Genomic DNA, 23,889 nt, shown 5'->3' with positions numbered 1-23,889 from the left:
TGCTCATCAGGTAACACTTGGAAAGGAGAAACTGGGTTAAACGGCATTGATTCTGTGGGTCTCCACCAGGGGGCCACCAACAAAGTATGATTATAGCCTTCCAGGAGTTAGAAAAACAAGAGTTCAAAAATAATACAACCAACCAAAAAGCCCATCTATTTTTACTACCTATTTTCGACACCTGAGAGCTGAAACCTTGTTCATAATGCACCTCTCCAGACACCGGACCGGGAGTTACAGACCTCAAAGGCTAGAATTAAGAGCACAGATCACTCACCTGCTGCTCGCATTTGGCTATTTCTTTCTGTTTCTCCTGGTGCACAACCTCAAGAACTTCTAATATTTCTCTGAAAGAAAAGAATGATCTTTTTTACTCATGACTTCATCCAATGGAAACAGGAAGTGGGTGCATTTGTACAGAAGAGATTCCGTGAACGGCACCGGAACTTTGTTTGGCACACGCTTGGCATCAGGCATTGCGTTCCAGCAGGAGTCAAGATCTGAACCCGTTTCTTCAACAAACCAAAGAGAACCTATCTTTGTGCTACGAGTTTCTCTTTCTTTGGAGCACTCAGGACTTGCTGACATAAGCATGTGTTTATTACCTATCTCTCTGTGCTAGAATGTGAAACTCATGGGGATGGGGATATTTTGTTCACTGTCTTACCTCTAAATAAATGTTCTGGCACTTACCAGAATAGTGCCTGGCTTGTTGGATATCACCTAGTGTTTGAACAACTAAATGGTTAACTGTTTCCCAGCTAAGATGTATGCCCACTAGATGTAGTTACCTCCGTATCCCCAGGCCTAGAAGAGAAGCCGAGTCGTACTAAAAACTCTACAGGTATCTGCTGAATAAACAAATACTTCCTCTTGCTACAGTAATGATCATCCTGCTGGCTGAGGCCAAGAGACTGACAGAGATCACCAAGGAAAAGAACTTGGAGAGACAGGCAAGAAGGACAATGGCATTCCGTATTAAAGGACCAAGAGAAAAACAGAGCAGCTAGAAAAAGAATAGTAGAGACAGAAATAAAAATCAGTCCCCACCTTCCAGTTATAAAAATACCGAGATTTATTTATAGAAGGACCAGAGTTCTGATCACCATCAACTGCTATTCGTTTCAAAAGTAGCGTAGCTACTTCCTGAATGCTTTTGAAAAATTAAGTTTCTCTACACAGCCTCTTATACAAAAGAATCGGGATATTCATTTTGGAATGTTTTAAAAAAATAACCTTACAGGGCATCAGCAATAAAAAAAAACCCAAACAACTCAAGATAAAGAATGTGATAGTAAAGGATACTCTAGTCAACTAATGGAAAAGATAAATAGCACTCACTTAGAACTGTTTTCTTTATCTTCTTCAAATTGTAATAATAATTTGTTATTGCGTTCTTTTTCTGCCTCAAAAAGCTCCACCAAATTCTAAAAGACAATGTCATGTTAGATTTTAAGAAATTGTTACTAGCAATGCACAGTCAACAAACACATCAAGTACCTTCTATGTGGGCAGGCACGAGGGGCCAGTACAGAAGTTAGGAAGAGGTCAATAAACAGGCCTTGCCCTGTGCTCCAGGGAACAATCACACATTCAGGACAAATGCATCAATAACCAATACCTTTCTTAACTTACATTCAGATCAGATTTCAGAGTTTCATTTTCATTTTTGCAGTTTTGGAGGTTTTTTGAAAGTTGGTCAATTTCAAACTTCATTACTTCTTGTAAGTTGTCATAGGAATCCTGTAGGCAGGCTTTGCTCTCAAGAAGCTTTTCCTTTTCTAATCTTTATCAGGAAAACATTTTTACAATGGTCAATATAAACATCAAATGTAGTTCTGCGAATTCAATTGCCGGCAGTTCCACTGCTCCTGTCTACAGACCGTGCCCAACTTACAGAAGCCTTGACTGACGTGACCGTGTGTGGGATGCCCACGATGCACAAACATGTAACACACAATGGACCACAGAGCAGTGTGACGGGGCCGGAGGAGACAGGGTGGGCATGTTAGCTTGAGCCATATACCTCCTCATTCTGCCTCCCATGGTCTCACCCAGACATGCTTAACTCGTGGGCAATTTTGAGTCGTGGATTCATTTTAGGGAGTTCCAGACCTAACCCTTCCTTACGTAAGCTAGGAAATGGCCGTTCACTTAATTCTGTTGACACCTCACCTCTATTCATTCATCACACATCCTCTCAATTCTAGGAAGATTTTAAGATGGCAAACGTGGCTTTGGTTTGAGCAAGAGAGTAACTCCCTCAGAAAGAACCATTTCTTAATTCACGTGATTATTGTTTCCCGCTTCTCAGGATCTCATCCTCTCGTTCTGCGCTGCACCTGCTGTGACAGGCCCAAACATCCAGGGCTCGGCCAAGAACTAGTGAACAATGAACCTGACTCTGCACCATCCAAAAGAGATGTCCCAGCTTGTAAACAGATTAGGCAGGGATTCATCTGCTTTACTTGCTGAAAGCAGAGCAGAAGTGGCACATTACAAAGCGGTACAGGGGTGTCTGGGTGGCTCAGTCGGTTAAGCGTCCGACCCTTGATTTCGGCTCAGGTCATGGTCGGTTTGTGGGTTTGAACCCTGCATTGGGCTCTGTGCTGAGAGCGTGGAGCCTGCTTGGGATTCGCTCTCCCTCTCTGCCCTTCCCCTGCTCATGTGTGCTCTCTCTCAAAACAAATAAACTTACAAAAAAAAACCCAAAAAACAAAACCAAAGTGGTATAAATCAATTGCTAAAGAGAGGCATACAGACAATAGACCAGAGGAGAGATGTGTGTATTTATGATACAAACTGTGTATGGAAAGCAGCCAAATGATTCAAGGAACACATAGCGGTATTGGGCTATTTCACGCAGGGGCCTTCTCACCACCTGCGGGGCCATGGAGTATAAGCAGCCCAAAGAGTGATACACTCGGTTTGAGCAAGAGAGTTAAACCTGAGACACTGAGAAAAACTGTATCAAATTTAAAAAGCAAAGAAGTACTCGCTATTTTTAGGACAGAATTTAAGTACACAGTCAAATATAGTGGATTCTTAATATTTTAGATCTGGTTCAAATGACTTAGAAACATGAGGAAATTAAAATCCAACGAGATAAGTGGAGTGACCTTTCCAAAAAACGCACACAAAGTTCATTTATGACACAGCCAAGATCAGGGTCAGTGATTCAGATGTTAAAAACAAATGCCTGGTGGGGCGCCTGGGTGGCTCAGTCGGTTAAGCGTCCGACTTTGGCTCAGGTCATGATCTCACGGTTCATGGGTTCAAGCCCCGCATGGGGCTCTGTGCTGATGGCTCAGAGCCTGCAGCCTGCTTCGGATTCTGTGTCTCCTTCTCTCTCTATTCCTCCCCTGCTCATGCTCGCTCTCTCGCTCTCTCTCTCTCTCTCTCAAAAATAAATAAAGATTAAAAACAACAACAACAAAAAAAAACCCCACAAATGCCTGGTAAGAAAAAAACAACAGTGCACCAGGGATGACAAATGACAACTCGGTGCTGGGGAAACAGGGGCAGTGGAGGCTGACATCGTCCCACCAACTCACGGGAAAGGAGTCATTCGGGGGGCAGGGATGGGATTTCAGGGGATGCTGAAAGATGGATTTTTATAAGAAAGCTCTCAATCTTAAGAATGCAATGCGAAACTTTTTTTTTAAATGTTTATTTTTGAGAGAGAGAGAGACAGACAGACAGACAGAGGCAGGCAGAGAGACAGGGAAACACAGAATCCGAAGCAGGCTCCAGGCTCCGAGCTGTCAGCACAGAGCCCAAGGCGGAGCCCGAATTCACAAACCATGAGATCATGACCCGAGCCCAAGTCAGATGCCCAACAACTGAACCACCCAGGCGCCCCTATGCTAAACTTTTTAAAACCACACTGGGAAGATCCAGCAAAAACATGTTTATGGATGAATCCGGTCTGCAGATCTCAAATTTTCTTCCTCTATTTGAATTCCTCGTGCAGAAAACACATAAAAACTTCAGATTTAAACCTTTGCAACGTGTATCATGCTCACAGCATCACGTGCCAAATGTCCATTATTAAATTATTGCCAAGGACCCATACGATGGCAACCAAAACACAAAATGATTTTATAAAAGGTTGAAATTGGCAAGGAAAAGAGTAGTAAAAACAAACCCCTTACATCTGTCATTCCTTTATTTCAAGATTACCAGCACTGACTCCTGCCAGCCTCTGACAAGTTACTGTGGACAACAGTGACAACTACTGATCTGTTCTACCTTGTACTGTCCCTTCTTCTAATAAGAGCATACCTCTCCCTCTGGAAAAGGTGCATCACCTATGTTGGGCCTATATCACCTCAAACCCCTGGGAAGTGACTGGTCCGCAGGTAAGCAGAGGACTCCTGCAAAACCAATTCAGATTTTCCCTGGGATTGATACATGCCTTCTGGGACAGAGGATTTCATCACAGGGGTCATTACGCTAAGAGAATATGCAGCGGTCTGAGGCGATCTGTTCCCCGTCACAGAGAGGAAGGTTCTCAATAGTAGGACTGAGTAAGGGCAACATAATGAGGGAAGCAGAGCAGGAACTGAGAGAGACAGAGACAGAGACAGAGAGAAATGTGCACTGACAGTATCTTTTGAGACTCGGTCTAGTTTGCCCCTGAAACCAAAATCACCTCTAGGCCTCCCCGTTATTGTGAGCCAGTAATTTACCTTTTTGTTTAACTAGTTTGAGTTGGGTTTATAGCACTTGCACGGAGAGCAGTCCTGGACTGCAGGCCCCAACCAGGCAACTGGACAGCATAACAGAACAACTCTACCTGACGCTATCCAGCTGGAGCTGTGTGTGCGCGTGTCGATCAGAGAGGCTACTCAGCTCTCTCTCCTGACTCTCTCTGAACGAACTATACTCCAGCCTCACGGAAGACAGCTCCTTGTCTGCAGAGTGAAGAACTACTCGCAGGTCATGCACCTCACTTTTCAAAACTAAAAAACAAAACAAAATACATTCTCAACAGGTTTCTTTACACACACACACACACACACACACACACACACACACACACACACACACATTTTTTTTTTTTAACAAAGTAGACAAAGAGGTTGGATGGATATTTTCACACAAACAGCAAAAACAAGTTGGAGAGACCAATCTTAAGATGTTGAACAACCAAGTGGTAGGTACCTACTAGGAGCACAGAGATTTCTATTTTATTCCTCCTCATTTATGATTTTTGGTATATTTCTACAAAAAAAGTAAAGGGTTAACATCTGTCCCTGATCTGCAGGTCACTTGACTATTCCACTTTCTCCTGAGGCATGTGTATGGCAACTTTTAATATAAGGGAGAAAAAAATCAACAGATTTAACATATTTTAAGTGACCTAATCTTACTTATTGAAAACCCTTTGGTGATACACCAGAACATTCCAAAATGGGTTAAACACTGCTGGTCTTCTAAGAAAACTCCAATTGGAGGTGACATCAAGTAACTCTTTAGATCAAAGAAAACATAATGGCCACCTTTTGTTTTAGCTTTATTACAAACTGCTGCAAACACTTTGATGAAAGGAGAAATAAACTGCAAAAAATTGGGAATCAAATGATACTCCCACCTCTATGGACATATACAAATACATAGTTATTCTTTATTTTCTCACTGTCAAAATATTATTCATCTTATGATTTCAAGACACTTCATTTTCAAAGCAGTATTAAAAGGTTCAGCAACCAGTTCAATCACTTGTTTATGACCAGTCCTGAAGCAAAGCACCCTTTCTGATATGAGACTATTACTTACCACTGCCTTGCAGACCCAAGTCTGGTCATCTAATTAAAAACAAAACAAAACAACCAAAAACACAGGGGCAAGATTTACTCATAGAGGTCAGGAATACTGAGTCACGGTATTCAGATCACAAAGCTCCCAGCCGTTCGAACTTACACTCATTCTTAGTTTGAGCGTCCCGAAGCTGCTTTTCAAGGACATTCAGTTGTGAGAGATGCTCTTGCTGCTGTCTGGTCCAATCAGTTCTTTCTGACGAGAAAAGCTTTGAGAAAAAGATAAATTTATTAGAAAAAGGTATACTGGCATGCTAAGATACTCTCCAAATCATTACCTTGTTTCTGTTTTTAACATCTAGCTTCAGGTGTCTGACAGAAGAAAGTCGGCTGTTCCCACGAACTACAGTGAGGAAGACCAACAAAGAGGCAGGGCCACTGCAAGCACCTGGGCCATCTACCCTGCCTTGTTCCGAACCGAGAGCAAGGGCCCTATCTGTGCTGTCCACTAAGTGAGCTAGAATTCAGCCTAGGCGGTGTGTGTCATTATCAGAGCAGTGTGTGAAGTAACACAATAAAGAATACAACCCAAATGAGCCTTGACAAAGGCTTTGCAAAGTCCTGTTCTTCTTGTAACGCTCTTCCTTTGAGGATCTGTTTCATACATCTTCTGAGGCCCTGCTCTTGGGTCTCACCTCCCGCGTCTGTACAGAATGATGTTCCAGTTTGTCAATGTGCTGCTGAAGCTTCAGGTTTTTATGCTCTTCCTCATCCAACTTGACTTGAAGGGCACTCATCTGTTCCTGCAACACACAAACTTGAGTTGTCAAAAATTCTTTTCAGTGGAAATCGCAAACATTCCACTAAATAAAACAAAATAGAATAAAATTCAAAACCTCACACAGACAAAGATATCAAAGGCCAGTTTGGAGCCAGAAAACAAGTTCCAAAGACTACACTAATGACTTCTCATGTTTCAGAATTACACTTGTGGTCCATCAAAGCGGATAATTTGAAACACAAAGGGGAAAAATGATTCAATGGAATCAATCCTAGAGCACCTTGAGACTTCTAAGAATCTTTCCCAAGGCTGCATGGAGTGACTTTACAAGAATGGCCTCCATGCCTTGGAAAGGGCGAACTTTTGGAATTTGAGGGTAGTCTGGCTCACTCTAAGTATTGTCAAACAGCAGAAAAACTTTCTGAAAAAATAAATCACCAGAATTCTGAGATAAACACATTTCACATGTTCTTTCAAATACATCAAAAACTGTCTTGGGGCGCCTGGGTGGCGCAGTCGGTTAAGCGTCCGACTTCAGCCAGGTCACGATCTCGCGGTCCGTGAGTTCGAGCCCCGCGTCAGGATCTGGGCTGATGGCTCAGAGCCTGGAGCCTGTTTCCGATTCTGTGTCTCCCTCTCTCTCTGCCCCTCCCCCGTTCATGCTCTGTCTCTCTCTGTCCCAAAAATAAATAAACGTTGAAAAAAAAAAATTAAAAAAAAAAAAAAAACTGTCTGCAATTCGATGTATAAGAAGATTCTTTCAATTATTTTAATTTTCTTTGCAGATACAGTACTGTGCTATATAAACCCGTTCTGGAACTTGAAGCTGGGGACAAGACTGGTCTCTTCATATAGGAGAGAGCCAAAACCTGAGGAGACTAGACAGTGGGACTTGCTAAATACCGCAGAGCAAACAAAAAGAACGAGCAAAAGCAGGCTGATTTCTGCTTTCACACACCCGTGTTTAACAAGATACAATTTTAATACCACACAGATTTGAACACTACATATTAGAGCTGACAAGATACAGGGAGTTTCTCAATGAATGTCTAGTTACTTGCTTTTTCTAAAACTAACCATTACCTGCACCATCCTAAGCTCTTCAGAAATGGCCTCAAAAGCCTGTTCATTCATCTCAGGTGGAACTGGCTCATTCAAGATATTATCATCTAATGTGCTGGGATTCTGAGCAAGCACAGGGCCAGAGCTCCCTGCTTCGGGGCTTAGTTTTGGTACTGGTCGAGACCAAAGTTGATAAGCCTTGGTTGGTGTAGTTATAATCTGCGGCAAAAAGTGATTATGGACAACATTAGCACTCGTGAACAACACAGCCATAGCACTGAGTAATAACCATGTGAACAGAAAGGATAAAATTGAAATTCTAATCATCAAAAGAAGAGTATCCTTGAGAGGCAGCAGAGAAATGCCCAAGTAGAAACAAATCTATCAATTCAATGCGGTCTCAAGGAAAATTCTCTTAAGATTTTTAAAACTGAAACTAGATCAGCCAATTCCAAACTTCATACAAAGAGTAATTGTACAAGAAGAGACAAGTGAAAGGAGAACAAATTGGAAAGATTTCCCTGGCCTACATCAAATACACAGAAAAAGAGTGATTTATGTTGAAAGTTCAAATTAGTGAGAAAAAAAAGGACTATTAAAAGTTAAATCCCTGGTGCGCCTGGGTGGCTCAGTCTGTAGGGCATCCGACTTCGGCTCAGGTCATGATCTCAAGGTTCGTGGGTTTGGGCCCCGCGTTGGGCTCCGTGCTTCGGATTCTGTGTTTCCCTCTCTTGGCCCCTCCCCGGCTCACTCTCTGTCTCTCTCTCTCTCTGTCTCTCTCTCTCTCTCTTTCAAAAATGAACATTAAAAAAAAAAAAAAGTTAAATCCCTAAGTCACACCATTCAAAAATAAAATAGCAGATGCATTAAACATCTCAGTGTAAAAATAAAATTATACTGATGATCTTGAGACTGTCTGGGCCTTTAAAAATACATAAAAGAGGCTCTCTGCTCCTCCCCGTTGGACAGACAGCCTCATCTTCCGCTGTAGCCAGCCATGTCCCCGAGATACCATGGTGAAGGTCAGGGTAACCGGATTCAGCCAAATTAGGCACTTGGTCATCAGCGATGATTTTAACTCCTGGCTAAGTGGATATTGTTGCCATTAATGATCCCTTCATTGATCTTAATTACATGGTCTACATGTTCTAGTACGATTCCAACCAAGGCAAACTCCATAGTACAGTCAAGGCTGAGAACTGCAAACCTGTCATCAATGGAGAGCCCATCTCCATCTTCCAGAAGCCAGATCCCACCAACATCAAATGGGACAAGTCTGCTAGGGTCTTCATAACCATAGAGAAGGCTGGGGCTCATGTGAAGAGTGGGGCCAAGAGGGTCATCACCTCTGCCCCTTCTGCTGATGCCCCCATGTTTGTGATGGGCGTGAACCCTGAGAATTATGAGAACTCCCTCAAGATTGTCAGCAATGCCTCCTGTACCGCCAACAGCTTGGCCCCTCTGGCCAAGGTCATCCATGAAAACTTTGGCATCATGGAGGGACTCAAGACCACAGTCCATGCCATCACTGCCACCCAGAACATCAGCTCTGCTTCTACTGGTGCTGCCAAGGCTGCAAGCAAGGCCATCCCTGAGCTGAACAGGAAGCTCACTGGCATGGCTCTCCATGTTTCCACTCCTAATGTGTCAGATCCATGGATCTGACCTGCTGCCTGGAGAAAGCTGCCAAATACAATGACGTCAAGAAGGTGGTGAAGCAGACATCGGAGGGCCCCCTCAAGGGCATCCTGGGCTACAGGGAGGACCAGGTTTGTCCTCAACTTTAACAGTGACAACCACTCTTCCATCTTTGATGCTGGGGCTGGCATTGCCTCAATGACCATTCTGTTAAGCTCATTTCCTGGTATGACAATGAACTTTGCTACAGCAACCGGGTGGTAGACCTCATGGTCCACATGGCATTCAAGGAGTAAACATCTCCTGGACCACCAGCCCTGAGGAGAGCAAGGGGAAGACAGAGGCCCTCAGCTTCTGAGGAGTCCTTTCCCCAACTCATCCCCAACACACTGAGAATCTCCTGACCTCTACACAGTTTCCATCCCAGGCCCCCTGAAAAAGGAGAGGGGCTTGGGGAGCCCTACCTTCTCACATACCATCAATCAAGTATACTGTACCCAGAAAAAAAATACGTAAGTCACAAATACGAAAGATGAATAAACCTGGCTATATCAAAATTGAAAAAGTTCTTTTTAACAGAATCACATACAAAAGGACAAACAACCTGATGGCGAATACACTGGCAGTAGTACGTACAACACACAAAAGAGTAACACGTTAAAAACTACAAATCAGAAGGTAAAACAACTAATAGGAAAACAGACTTATTTTTCTTTTTCCTCCATGAAAAAGGACAGCAATCATAGATATGAGACTTTAACAGAAGTAAAAGAAATGAGGCTTAAAACCTTCACAAGATAACATCCCTCACCCATCAGACTGTCAAACATTAAAGAGTCAGACAGTGCCAGTTCCAGGGGCTGGCGCTGGGCAGTGAGGGCTCCCAGACCTCCTGGGAGAGCACATGGTGCAGACACCCAGTGGTCACTTGAATGGGAATGACCCCACTCCTGAGACATCAGAAGACGACCACTCCGTCCACAGACTCCACCCCCAAAGAACACCTACCTACCCTGGCAAACACCTAAACAAGCCATGGGTTGTCCAAAACATGGCAGCCTAGATGTAAAATGAGGTAGAGCTCTACGTACTAGTTAATGTGGAATGACCCCAGCATAACCCAGTTAACAAAGGTCCACTGAAGAATAACATACGTAGGATGATTCCATTGAATTTTAAAAACAAAGCACAACAAAAAAACAATGTATGAAATAACTTGGTATATTTTCCCAGTCCATGCATATTTACCATAGAAAACTGCCAAGTAAAAAGATTCCTAAACTGATAACAAATGACTCCCAGGGATGGGGGATGAAGGACTGGATTAGAACCTGACTGGCAAGAGTGCTGAAAAAGAACTTGAACCGAAACTTACAGATGTATGTATATGTTTCTTCTAAACAAGAAGAACGTATTCATAAAGTACTCATATAGTTGAAAACGAACAACAACGAAAGCTCTGAAGGGCTGGGCTACTCTTGGCAAAACGTTATCACTTTAGTCTTATGTGCAGAGCTATAAATGGAGGAAGTAGGACTAGCCTGCCATGCATGGTGCTTCAAGCTCTAGAATTCTACCAAGGTAGAGGGCTACAAACACAGGATTATAAAACATTTGGCAATGTTGTACAAGTATTTTTTTAATGTTTATTTATTTGATAGAGACAGAGAGTGGGGAATGGGTAGAGAGAGAGAGGGATGGAGAATCCCAAGTAGGTTCCATAATGTCAGTGCAGAGCCCAACTCAGGGCTTAATCCCATCCACCGGAGCCGAAATCAAGAGTCAGACACTTAACTGACTGAGCCACCCAGGCACCCCAGGAATTTTTTTTTTCTTAGTTTATTTTGAGAGAGAAAGAGAGAGCGTGTGCAAGTAGGGGAGGGGCAGAAAGAGAGAGAGAATCCCAAGCAGACTCCACACTGTCAGTGTAGAGCCCGATGTGAGGACTGAACCCACAAACTGTGAGATCATGACCTGAGCCATAACCAAGAGTCAGATGCTTAATGAGCCACCCAGGAGCCCCTCTGCAAATATTTTAAAATAATCTCCTACACAGAATTTAAAGGCCATCATTTTTAAAGACCAAAGAAAAACATTCTACCTTTATTTTTTAAAATAGCATTTTCGAGGTTAAATAAATCATGATACATCCATAGAACAGATTTATGTGCAGCTGTCAAAAAACAAAACAAAACAAAACAAGAGAGAAAGTTCTTTTTAGTCATGGGACACACTCTAAGGAAAATCCAAAAAAAACCAGGTGTAGAATGATATGTATAATACGTTACCATTTGTGTAAAATAAGAAAAAAGGAATAAGCAAGTGGGACATCAAAGTAAAAGGCTTTTGCACAGCAAAGGAAACCACCAACAAAACAAAAGGGCAACCTACTGAATGGCAGAAGATACTTGCAAATGACATTCAATAAGAGTTTAAGATCTAAAATATATAAAGAACTCATAAAACTCAAAACCAAAAAACCCCAAATAATCCAATTAAAAAAGGACAGAGGACCCAAATAGACATTTCTCCACAGAAAACATCCAGATGGGCAGCATGCACATGAAAAAATGCTCAACATCACTCAGCATCAGGGAAACACAGATCAAAACCACCATGAGCAATCAACACCTCACACCTGTCAGAATGGCTAGTATTAAAAGGACAAGAGAAAGGAAGTCCTCCTGCACTGTTGGTGGGAATGTAAATCGTGCAGCCGCTGTGAAAAACAGTATGGAGGTTTCCCAAAAAGTTAAAATAGAACTACAATAGGTCCAGCAAAATTCTACTGCTGGGTATTTACATAAAGAAAATGGAAACACTAATTTGAAAAAAATATATGCACCCCTATGTTTTTCTGCAGCATTATTTCCAATAGCCAAGACATACAAGCAACCCAAGTGTCCATCAATAGACGAATGGATAAAGATGTCACACACACACACACACACACACACACACACACACACACACGAATATTACTCAGCCATAAAAAAGACTGAGATCTTGCCATTGGTGACAGCATGGATGGACATAGAGGGTATCATGCTAAGTGAAATAAGTCAGAAAAAGACAAATACTATATGATTTCACTTAAATATGGAATCTAAAACAACAAAACAAGGGGTGCCTGCGTGGCTCAGTCAGTAGACTGTGAGACTCTTGATCTCAGGGTTGTGGGTTCAAGTCCCACAGTGGGTGTGGAGATTACTCAAAAATAAACATTAAAAACATTTTTTTATAAATCTTTTTTTAATGTTTATTTATTTTGGAGAGACACAAACACACAGCACGAGTTGGGAAGGGATAGAGAGAGAGGGAGACACAGAATCTGAAGCAGACTCCAGGCTCTGAACTGTCAGCACAGAGATGTTTCGAACTCATGAGACATGAGATCATGACCTGAGCCGAAGTCAGACGCTTAAATGACTGGGCCACCCAGGGGCCCCTATTAAAAATTAATTAATTAATTAAATACAAAACAAAACAAACCAGAAATAGACTCATGGTGGTTGCCAGAGGAGAAGGGGTTGGGGAAGATAGGTGAGATGGCCTAAGGGGATTAAGAGTTACAAACTCCCAGTTGTAAAATAAATAAGCCAAAGGGATGTAATGTACAGCATAGGGATTACAGTCAATCATATTGTAATAACTCTGTATGGTGACAGATGGGGACTATACTTACTGGGTAAGCACTGCACAACGTATAGAATGGTCACATTACTATGTTGTACATCTGAAGCTACAACAATGATATTGTATGTAAACTAGAATTCAATTAAAATTGAAAAAAAGAAAAAATTAAAAATTAAAGGATGGAAACCAAAACCAAGACTGAGTAACAGTGACTACTTCCAAAAAGGGCCTTGGATGGTCGGCAGGAAGGACAGCAGGGAGAGACTTGTCACCATATATTCTTTGTACCTTTAACAATTCCAGTCATGTGAATTGCCTATTCAAATGAATGAATAAAACTTCTTTTAAAAGAAGTCTCCTATTAAGCGACACCAAAAATATCCCTTGTAAAATAACCAGTAGGGATAAACATCTATTTTTAAGATGTATAAGAAACATTTTTTTAGCCTTCAGAGAATTTGGTCCAAAAGCTCAATCACTGGCATCAGCATCATCACCTCTTTAATGTTTTGCTTCTCCTCCTCTCCACATTCTTAGATGTTCATTTTTTTTTCTTTTATGAAGGCTATGGCTGTTTAGGGAAAGAAGCCCTCCTAGTATTATTAGTGTTACCTGGATCCTTTAGGGGTCTTTGTCTTTAAAATGTCTATTCTTCTACAACAGCTGTGGGTACACAGTACATTATAGCAACAGCTGCCGAGATCCACCAGGCGCCAGGCACTCTACTATCCCATTTGATGTTCTAAAAAACCTACAGTCAAATTAGTCTCACCCTTAATTTGGAGATCATAAATATGAGGCTTGGACATTAGGAAACCCTGGGGCGCCTGGGTGGCTCAGTTGGTTGAGCATCTGACGTCGGCTCAGTTCATGATCTCATGTCTCATGAGTTCGAGACATCTCTGTGCTGATAGCTCAGAGCCTGCTTCGGATTCTGTGTCTCCCTCTCTCTCTGCCCTCCGTCAACTTGTGCTCTCTCTCTGTCTCTCAAAATATAAATAAACATTAAAAGAAATATTTTTTTAAAGAAGTTAGGAAATCCTGCCTAAGTTTAGTGACAGATGAAAATTTGAACCCAGGTCTGATTTCAAATGCCACATTCTTTCCCACCCCACCCCACCCCTGGAGCACCCCATCAGAACACTAGGACCAGAGTCACCCTGGAGTTAACCGTCTGCAAGAGATTCTATCGTATCTGGCAACCATCAGTGCAGATTCTCTCCACTGTTAACAAAATGAGATCAAACTGACTTAGGATCGAAGAAGTGCTTCAGATCGCCTACCTTAAGCGTTTCGGCATGAATTTTATTCAGCTGAGAAACTTCTTGTCGCTTGCAGGCTTTTGTTGCTTCCAGAAGGTTTTCAAGATTAAGGTTTGCTTTTTGCAAAGACTGAAGCTCTGACTCCAATTCTAGCTGCTTTTTCCTAAGAGATATTTAAAAGTCAAGTACTTTAGGTAATAAGTAATGTTATACATTTGTAAAACACTTTACACTTAAAATTTTTTTTTATCTTTATTTTTGAGAGAGAGACAGACAGACAAACGGAAAGAAAGAGTGCGAGTGGGGGAGGAACAGAGAGGGAGACACAGAATCTGAAGCAGGCTCCAGGCTCCGAGCTGCCAGCACAGAGTCCGACACAGGGCTCGAACTCACGTTCGTGAGACCATGACCTGAGCCGAAGTCGGACGCTCAATCGACTGAGCCACCCAGGCGCCCGAACACTTTACACTTTATACTCTCACATTACTTGATAGTTTTCTAACTCAGAGATATTCTCAGATTATTACCTTCATTTTCCAGTTGGGGAAAATACAGCATATGAGAATTAACTACAGTGTAAAGTATTTAACTAGTAAATGGTAGAGTTCCAATTCAAAAGCCCAAGTAGTCCATGACGATAGCACACATGATATATTATTTTTAAAATGAACGCTTCTTTTTTTTAGGACAGGATTAATCTTAGTTATAATATGAATGTGGTTCATCTTCGTTTTCTTTTACACAAAGAGCATAAAGAATATTAACAAACCTATAATTTCTAAAAATCTTGACTTCATTCATAAAAACACTGATTTAAAATTGGTAACCAGATACAGGTGTATCAGTGAAAACATCCGTATCATTTAGTTCATTAAATATATTAAAAGAGGGGCGCCTGGGTGGCGCAGTCGGTTAAGCGTCCAACTTCAGCCAGGTCACGATCTCGCGGTCCGGGAGTTCGAGCCCCGCGTCGGGCTCTGGGCTGATGGCTCAGAGCCTGGAGCCTGTTTCCGATTCTGTGTCTCCCTCTCTCTCTGCCCCTCCCCCGTTCATGCTCTGTCTCTGTCCCAAAAATAAATAAACGTTGAAAAAAAAAATTAAAAAAAAAAAAATATATATATATATATATTAAAAGGGCTTTTTCTTCATGCCACAGGTTAGTTGCTAAATGCGAATTCATATTTAAAGTAAAATGCTCAAATTATCAATATTAAACACGAAAACAACTCAACACTAAAAGATACTGAAATAGGTAAGCACGAATGGGTATTTACACCTTACCTCGTTAGTTCTTTGAATTCTTCATATTCTTGCTTTGAATTATTCAGCTCTGCCTGAATTTGCAGGAGTTGTGTTTTCAACTTCTCAGTGTTCACTAAAGAACATGGCTCCTTTGGTGCTTTAGGAGAAAATCCCGGTTGACCTGGTAATAAGGAAACAACTCAGTCTTTGAAAGACAAGAATAACAGAGCACATTTTTTTTTAATTTATTTATTTTTTTATTTTTTTTTATATGAAATTTATTGACAAATTGGTTTCCATACAACACCCAGTGCTCATCCCAAAAGGTGCCCTCCTCAATACCCATCATACCCTTTCCTCCCTCCCACCCCCCATCAACCCTCAGTTTGTTCTCAGTTTTTAAGAGTCTCTTATGCTTTGGCTCTCTCCCACTCTAACCTCTTTTTTTTTTTTCCTTCCCCTCCCCCATGGGTTCCTGTTAAGTTTCTCAGGATCCACATAAGAGTGAAACCATATGGTATCTGTCTTTCTCTGTATGGCTTATTTCACTTAGCATCACACTCTCCAGTTCCATCCACGTTGCTACAAAAGGCCATATTTCATTTTTTCTCATTGCCACGTAATATTCCATTGTGTATATAAACCACAATTTCTTTATCCATTCATCAGTTGATGGACATTTAGGCTCTTTCCATAATTTGGCTATTGTTGAGAGTGCTGCTATGAACATTGGGGTACAAGTGGCCCTATGCATCAGTACTCCTGTATCCCTTGGATAAATTCCTAGCAGTGCTATTGCTGGGTCATAGGGTAGGTCTATTTTTAATTTTCTGAGGAACCTCCACACTGCTTTCCAGAGCGGCTGCACCAATTTGCATTCCCACCAACAGTGCAAGAGGGTTCCCGTTTCTCCACATCCTCTCCAGCATCTATAGTCTCCTGATTTGTTCATTTTGGCCACTCTGACTGGCGTGAGGTGACACCTGAGTGTGGTTTTGATTTGTATTTCCCTGATAAGGAGCGACGCTGAACATCTTTTCATGTGCCTGTTGGCCATCCGGATGTCTTCTTTAGAGAAGTGTCTATTCATGTTTTCTGCCCATTTCTTCACTGGGTTATTTGTTTTTCGGGTGTGGAGTTTGGTGAGCTCTTTATAGATTTTGGATACTAGCCCTTTGTCCGATATGTCATTTGCGAATATCTTTTCCCATTCCGTTGGTTGCCTTTTAGTTTTGTTGGTTGTTTCCTTTGCTGTGCAGAAGCTTTTTATCTTCATAAGGTCCCAGTAGTTCATTTTTGCTTTTACTTCCCTTGCCTTTGGGGATGTGTCAAGTAAGAAATTGTTACGGCTGAGGTCAGAGAGGTCTTTTCCTGCTTTCTCCTCTAAGGTTTTGATGGTTTCCTGTCTCACATTTAGGTCCTTTACCCATTTTGAGTTTATTTTTGTGAATGGTGTGAGAAAGTGGTCTAGTTTCAACCTTCTGCATGTTGCTGTCCAGTTCTCCCAGCACCATTTGTTAAAGAGGCTGTCTTTTTTCCATTGGATGTTCTTTCCTGCTTTGTCAAAGATGAGTTGGTCATACGTTTGTGGGTCTAGTTCTGGGGTTTCTATTCTATTCCATTGGTCTATGTGTCTGTTTTTGTGCCAATACCATGCTGTCTTGATGATGACAGCTTTGTAGTAGAGGCTAAAGTCTGGGATTGTGATGCCTCCTGCTTTGGTCTTCTTCAAAATTCCTTTGGCTATTCGGGGCCTTTTGTGGTTCCATATGAATTTTAGGATTGCTTGTTCTAGTTTCGAGAAGAATGCTGGTGCAATTTTGATTGGGATTGCATTGAATGTGTAGATAGCTTTGGGTAGTATTGACATTTTGACAATATTTATTTTTCCAATCCATGAGCAGGGAATGTCTTTCCATTTCTTTAAATCTTCTTCAATTTCCTTCATAAGCTTTCTATAGTTTTCAGCATACAGATCCTTTACATCTTTGGTTAGATTTATTCCTAGGTATTTTATGCTTCTTGGTGCAATTGTGAATGGGATCAGTTTCTTTATTTGTCTTTCTGTTGCTTCATTGTTAGTGTATAAGAATGCAACTGATTTCTGTACATTGATTTTGTATCCTGCAACTTTGCTGAATTCCTGTATCAGTTCTAGCAGACTTTTGGTGGAGTCTATCGGATTTTCCATGTATAATATCATGTCATTTGCAAAAAGCGAAAGCTTGACTTCATCTTTGCCAATTTTGATGCATTTGATTTCCTTTTGTTGTCTGATTGCTGATGCTAGAACTTCCAGCACTATGTTAAACAGCAGCGGTGAGAGTGGGCATCCTTGTCGTGTTCCTGATCTCAGGGAAAAAGCTCTCAGTTTTTCCCCGTTGAGGATGATGTTAGCTGTGGGCTTTTCATAAATGGCTTTTATGATCTTTAAGTATGTTCCTTCTATCCCGACTTTCTCAAGGGTTTTTATTAAGAAAGGGTGCTGGATTTTGTCAAAGGCCTTTTCTGCATCGATTGACAGGATCATATGGTTCTTCTCTTTTTTTTTTGTTAATGTGATGTATCACGTTGATTGATTTGCGAATGTTGAACCAGCCCTGCATCCCAGGAATGAATCCCACTTGATCATGGTGAATAATTCTTTTTATATGTGGTTGAATTCGATTTGCTAGTATCTTATTGAGAATTTTGAGCACATTTTTTTTTAAGTTCTCGGCCAGGTATTCATTTTGAAGCAAAGAAGGAAAAATGAGAGATGGGTTGGAAGGTGGACCCTAAAAAACAAGAGCCTGTATGTAGCTCAGTAAGAGACAAAGACACCACACAGGGTGTCAGAGAGTACTGGTTTTTGAGAGGTTGAGAAGCCACAGGATGTAGGGGTGTATTTAAGGCAACACGTTTTCCAACAGGGGAAAGAGCAAGCCATGAAGTACAACACACACACCGCTGGATGGTGAACCATCAATGGGCGAATACTGCAGAAATTCATGCCAAAGGCTAATATCACCAGTCAATAAATTATTTAGAAGAGGAACCAAATAGCAAAGGCAGCAAGTTGAAAGAGCTTGGTACCATCTAACAGGTGGAAAATATTTTCAGGGATTGTTTAGAAGACTAATTATGTTGAAGAGAGTTCCAATGAGTTCCACCGAGGGAAAACTTCATGTAACAGTTATTTAGAGAATGATTCTTGTTTGGAAGATGGTGGGATCCAGAAATGACCATTAGTATCTTTCAAAGGTATGTAAGCCAAGGAATTATTTGAGGCCAAAATGGCGAAAAAACTAGAGAGCATTGTAAGGAAAAATAGCTGAAATAAAGAACAAAAACTGTGACCTTAACTTCACGTCTAAAATCAGCCTCTCTACAAACCAAATACTGTGAATTTTATTCTTTTATTGAGTCATAACAGAATGGAAGAAGGCTTGCAAAATGAAAATTTAAAAAGGGCACAGTGGTGCCTGGGTGGCTCAGTGCTGACAGCTGAGAGCCTGCAGCCTGCTTCAGATTCTGTCTCTCCCTCTCTCTTGGCCCCTCCCCCACTCACGTTGTGTCTCTCTCAAAAATAAAAAATAAACATTAAAAAAAAATTTGGGGGGGATGCGCCTGGATGGCTCAGTCAGTTGAGCGTCCGACCTCGGCTCAGGTCATGATCTCACCATCTGTGAGTTTGAGCCCCATGTCAGGCTCTGTGCTGACAGCTCAGAACATGGAGCCTGCTTTGGATTCTGTGTCTCCCTCTCTCTCTGCCCCTTCCCAGCTCATTCTCTGTCTCTCTCTGTCTCAAAAATAAATAAACGTTAAAAAAAAAATTTTTTTTTTTTTAAATAAATGAACAGGCTTCGTCATGAGTGCTGGTAACATTAGGGTTTTCTTAATTGCAACCGGGAATGACACAAAGGCTGCCACCGAATATGAGAAGAGCCCACAAAAATACTCACTCTAAGAATGGAGCAAATGCACTGGGGTACCTGGGTGGCTCAGTTGGTTAAGCGGCTGACTCCTGATTTCAACTCAGGTCATGATCTCACAGTTTGTAAGTTTGAGATATGCATCGAGCTGTGCGCCAGCAACACGGGAGACTGCTCGGGATTCTCTATCTCCCCCTCTCTCTGCCCCTCCTGTTTGCGTACCCTCTCTCTCCAAATAAGTAAAACTTAAAAAAAAAAAGTGGGGCAAACACAGACTTTGTTGCCAAATCCCACTAACTGGGCCACTTTTCACAGACTACAAATAGACGGGAACCGCCTAGGACTAACAGTGTATGCTGGTCAACATAACTGGCACCCATGTCTTCAGGCTGCAAGCGCCGTGCTGGGATCAGGACCCTGACCTTCCATTGCCTCTCGCGCTGCACAGACCTTAGCTGGCCAGGTAAACGTCTCTACTCAACATTCATCCGTGTTGATTAGTTAAGCACTTTTAATTTCAAATACTTCTAACAGGTAAGTTTCATTTAATAAAAATTATAAGTAATATCTGAATCTTTTATCAACAAAACAGAAATAAAAACTGTCTTTATCAACGCAACACAACTATGTTTCATTGACATGTCAGTTAGCCTACATAACTCACTACATGTGATTTGTGAAAAAAAGCTTTAGGAAATGCCTTTTGATAACATAAAAGCGTAAGTATGTATACGCACACCAGGTCTAGAGGCTACAATGAAGACCCCGCCTGTGAGGTAATATAAATGCCCTTTCAAACAGCCTCCCAGCCCCTACAAGGCATGCAGACAACCATCATTTCTTACCCTTGTCCTTTTTCTCTGTGCCAGATAGTTCGGAGAAAGCTTTTTCTAGTACTGCAATGGTCTGGGCATCCATTTCTTGGGCTCTTTTCACAGGCTCTAACAATCTCAATCTTCTGTTCTCCTCCCTGAGGGAATGGTTTTCCATAGCATACTTTGCAACCCTGGGGTGGTGCTCTATCTGCGACACAGAAGAAGGACAGGCTTACGTATGGACAGACATTTCTCCTTAATGGCCAGTCTTGCCGCAAAGCCATCAGGAAACGTTAGGAATGCTGCGTGCACCGGGGGCGGTGGCCCGTGGCAAGGACTGTGGACAGCAACCGGCGTGTGTGATCACACTAAACATGCCCATCGCCTCCAGCGCCATTTTTCCCCGCCTGGGTCGTGCCTTGAGATTTTCGTGCAGGCACGGGCTCGTAAGGAGAGAAGTGCAAAGGGTGCACACTGTGGCCGACTCTTCATGCAGTGGGGACTGGTGACATGAACACAGTGTAAAGAATAAGGAAAACTCTCTCTTGACCGGAATTCAGTGCCCTCCAAGACACACTACAGGAAAAGAGCAGCAGTAAAGCGTGTCAGGTAAGTTGCCTTTTGTGTTAAAAAGGAACAAGAGGGGCGCCTGGGTGGCTCAGTCGGTTAGGCGTCCGACTTCAGCTCAGGTCTCGATCTCACGGTCCGTGAGTTCGAGCCCCGCGTCGGGCTCTGTGCTGACAGCTCGGAGCCTGGAGCCTGTTTCAGATTCTGTGTCTCCCTCTCTCTGACCCTCCCCCATTCATGCTCTGTCTCTCTCTGTCTCAAAAATAAATAAACGTTAAAAAAAAAATAAAAAAAAAAAAAAAAAGGAACAAGAGTGAAAATATCCACGTTAGTTTGAGTATGCGTTAAAAAAAGCCTCGGAAAGATACAAAAGCCAGAAACAGATTTTCTTCGTTTTTTTAAGGATGTGCCTGTAGTAACCGCCCATCCTCTCCAGGAAAAGGAAAACCGGCAACAAGTCGGAAGGAACCCACTGTAAGGATAATCTGCCCATTGAGACAAGCACAGCGGCCCGCCTTGCCTGGGAGGAAGCGCTAACAGCAACTTTTCGAAGCTCCTCCCCTCCCCCTTCGGCCGGCCATCTTGGAAAATGGAGGCAGGGGAGGTGCAACCACACTTCAGCTGAATTCATTCAAAACACTTTCCACTGTATTAACTTAAGCGAATTTGGCGACAGACTTATATTTGCCTCAAACCTTCTTTCTTTTTAGAAATACTACAAATGTCATGCACTCACTTGTTCCCGCAGGGTTTGGATCTCATCCCTTAATTCCGACAACAAGCGATCCTGCTCTGCAGGCAGAAAACTTCCCCGGGATTCCTTGTGGAGCTTCTCCAGGCGCATTATTTGATCCTCTCGGAATTTCACAATCATTTTATTAGACTGAATAAATTTTTCTTTTTTGAGGGTGAGGTCTTCTAACTGGGTAACTTTTTCTACCAGAGACTTAAGAAATTCATAATTTGGTTAAACATGAAAAGTAAATCAGCCTCCCTAAATTTCCACAAACCAAGCAACAAACGCTAACTTGACACTTAATCTCAAAGGCAAAATTAGATTTTCCATAGCTTTCCTTTGTTTTATTTAATTGTGCCACTTTTTATTTCACTCAGAAAGGTACCACGTAGTGAAAGTCTAAAAAATCTGGAATCCGCTTTATACCGACTCGGTTTCCTACCTTCTTTTCCTGTTCGGATTTCTTAAAGAACAACATCGCCTCTTGGAAATACTTCATGTAATTAGTCTCATCTTTCCCTGTAATTGATCCAGTAAGAAAGAAAAGGAAACAGGAAAGAAATGTTTATCTCTCAATTTTTAGGACCAAGAATTGAGCTAAAATAGCCTCTGACTGACTGCTCTCAATGAATCTAAAAGAATCAGACTGTCATCACCAGATCACAGATTTCATATTAACCCAATCTAATTAGCGACTCTTTGAAGAAAAATAAGTTTCTCTTATCCTGTTTAGTAATCATAATACACATTACATATGACAGAGTCTTGAAAGTGGATCTAAATGAAATTTATTAATATCTCTTTTTAGCACTTGTAAGGGAAGAATTGTTCAAAATTATTTCTACTCCCCCTTCCCCACCACATCCCACAGAACTCCGTACACATGGTATCTGTATCTGGTTACAAAGTACAGGCATTCTTTGTTTTATTGTGCTTTGTAGATGCTGCGTGTTTTACACACTGAAGGTCTGCACAAGCCTGCACAAGCCTGCTGGCACCATTTTTCTGCCAGCAGTTGCTCACCTCGTGTCTCTGTTCACATTCTGTTAATTCTTGCAATATTTCAAAAATTTTCATTATTATTACTCGTTATGGTGATCTGTGATCAGTGATCTTTGAGGTAACTACTGTCATTATTTTGGGCACCACAAACCATGCCCATATAAGATGGCGAACTCAATCAATAAATGTGTTTTCTGACTGCTTGACTATCTGGTTCCTTCTGTCTCTTCCCATCTCCTCAGGCCTCCCTGTCCGCAGAGACACAACAATATGGAAATCAGGCCCATTTAGTAACCCTACAATAGCTTCTAAGTGTTCAAGTAAAAAAAAAAAAAAAAAAAAAAAAAAAAAAAAAAAAAGTCGCATGTGTCACTTTAAATCAAAAGCTAGAAATGATTACACTTATTTAGGAAGGTGTGCCAGAAACCAAGACGGGCTGGCAGCTAGGCCTCTTGTACCAGTTAGCCAAGTTGTGAATGTGAAGGAAAAGTTCTTGAAGGAAATGAAAAGTGCTCCTCCAGTGAATATATGAATGATAAGAAAGCAAAACCGCGTTATTGCTGATGTGCAGAAACTTTTAATGGTCTAGACAGAAGATCAAACCAGCCATAACACTCCCTTGAGCCAAAGCCTAGTCCAGAGCAAGGCCCTAACTCTCTTCAATTCTGTCAAGGCCGAGAGAGGCGAGGAAGCTACAGAAGAAAAGTTTGAAGGTAGCAGAGGTTGGGTCATGAGGTTTAAGGAAAGAAGCTATCTCCCTAACACAAAAGTAGAAGAAGCAAGTGTTGTAGAAGCTGCAGCAAGTGGTCCAGAAGATAATGAAGGTGGTTATACCAATAACAGGTTTTCAATGTGGATGAAACCACATTGAAGAGGATGCCATCTAGGACTTTCATAGCTAGAGAGGAGAAGTCAATGCCTGGTTTAAAGCTTCAAGAGACAGGCTGACTCTCTTGTTAGGGGCCATGCAGCTGGTGACTACAAGCTGAAGCCAGTGCTCATTTATCCTTCTGAAAAATCCTAGGGCCCTTAAGAATTAGGATAAATAGGGGCACCTGGGTGCCTCAGTTGAGTGTCCAACTGTGGCTCAGGTATGATCTCTCTGTTCATGGGTTCGAGCCCTGCATCAAGCTCTGTGCTAACAGTGCAAGCCTGCTTGGGATTCTCTCTCTCTGCCCCTGTCTTACACACACTCTCTCTCTCTAAGATAAATAAATAAACTTAAAAAGAAAAAAGAGTTAGGCTAAAAAAAAAAAATCAACTTTACTTCTACTCAACAACAAAAAAGAATTATGCTAAATCTACTGGGCCTGTGCTCTGTAAACAAAACAGCACAGCCTGGATGACAGCACATCTGTTTGACATGGCTTACTGAATATTTTAAGGCCACTGTTGAGCCACAGTGCTCGGAAAAAGATTCCTTTCAGGATGGCTAAGTCAGTTGAGCGTCTAACTCTTGATTTCGGCTCAGG

The 23,889-nt window shown here is 41.8% G+C and overlaps 1 protein-coding gene across 6 annotated transcripts in view; it reads right to left on the bottom strand.

Moving 5' to 3' along the window:
- KIF15 (kinesin family member 15) overlaps positions 1-23,889 on the bottom strand; it is an 81,983-nt gene that overhangs the window by 19,584 nt on the left and 38,510 nt on the right. For 3 of the 6 annotated variants that reach the window (XM_045048998.1, XM_045048991.1, XR_006591894.1), the window contains exons 12-23: positions 21,858-21,934; positions 21,416-21,625; positions 20,143-20,320; positions 15,423-15,564; positions 14,163-14,304; positions 7,627-7,824; positions 6,458-6,565; positions 5,926-6,031; positions 4,799-4,964; positions 1,636-1,786; positions 1,342-1,427; positions 278-347 (exon numbers count right to left, since the gene is read on the bottom strand). In XM_045048998.1, the coding sequence (XP_044904933.1) occupies positions 278-347; positions 1,342-1,427; positions 1,636-1,786; positions 4,799-4,964; positions 5,926-6,031; positions 6,458-6,565; positions 7,627-7,824; positions 14,163-14,304; positions 15,423-15,564; positions 20,143-20,320; positions 21,416-21,625; positions 21,858-21,934 (1,634 nt within the window). The remainder of the gene's footprint in view (positions 1-277; positions 348-1,341; positions 1,428-1,635; positions 1,787-4,798; positions 4,965-5,925; positions 6,032-6,457; positions 6,566-7,626; positions 7,825-14,162; positions 14,305-15,422; positions 15,565-20,142; positions 20,321-21,415; positions 21,626-21,857; positions 21,935-23,889) is intronic. The other 3 variants (XM_045048992.1, XM_045048995.1, XM_045048996.1) reach the window with 3 other exon arrangements.

The sequence above is a fragment of the Felis catus genome, chromosome A2 (genome assembly GCF_018350175.1).
Source record: "Felis catus isolate Fca126 chromosome A2, F.catus_Fca126_mat1.0, whole genome shotgun sequence".
Taxonomy (NCBI): Eukaryota; Metazoa; Chordata; class Mammalia; order Carnivora; family Felidae; genus Felis; species Felis catus.
Note: the sequence above shows the minus strand (reverse complement) of the source record. Positions and strands in the feature narration are given on the sequence as shown.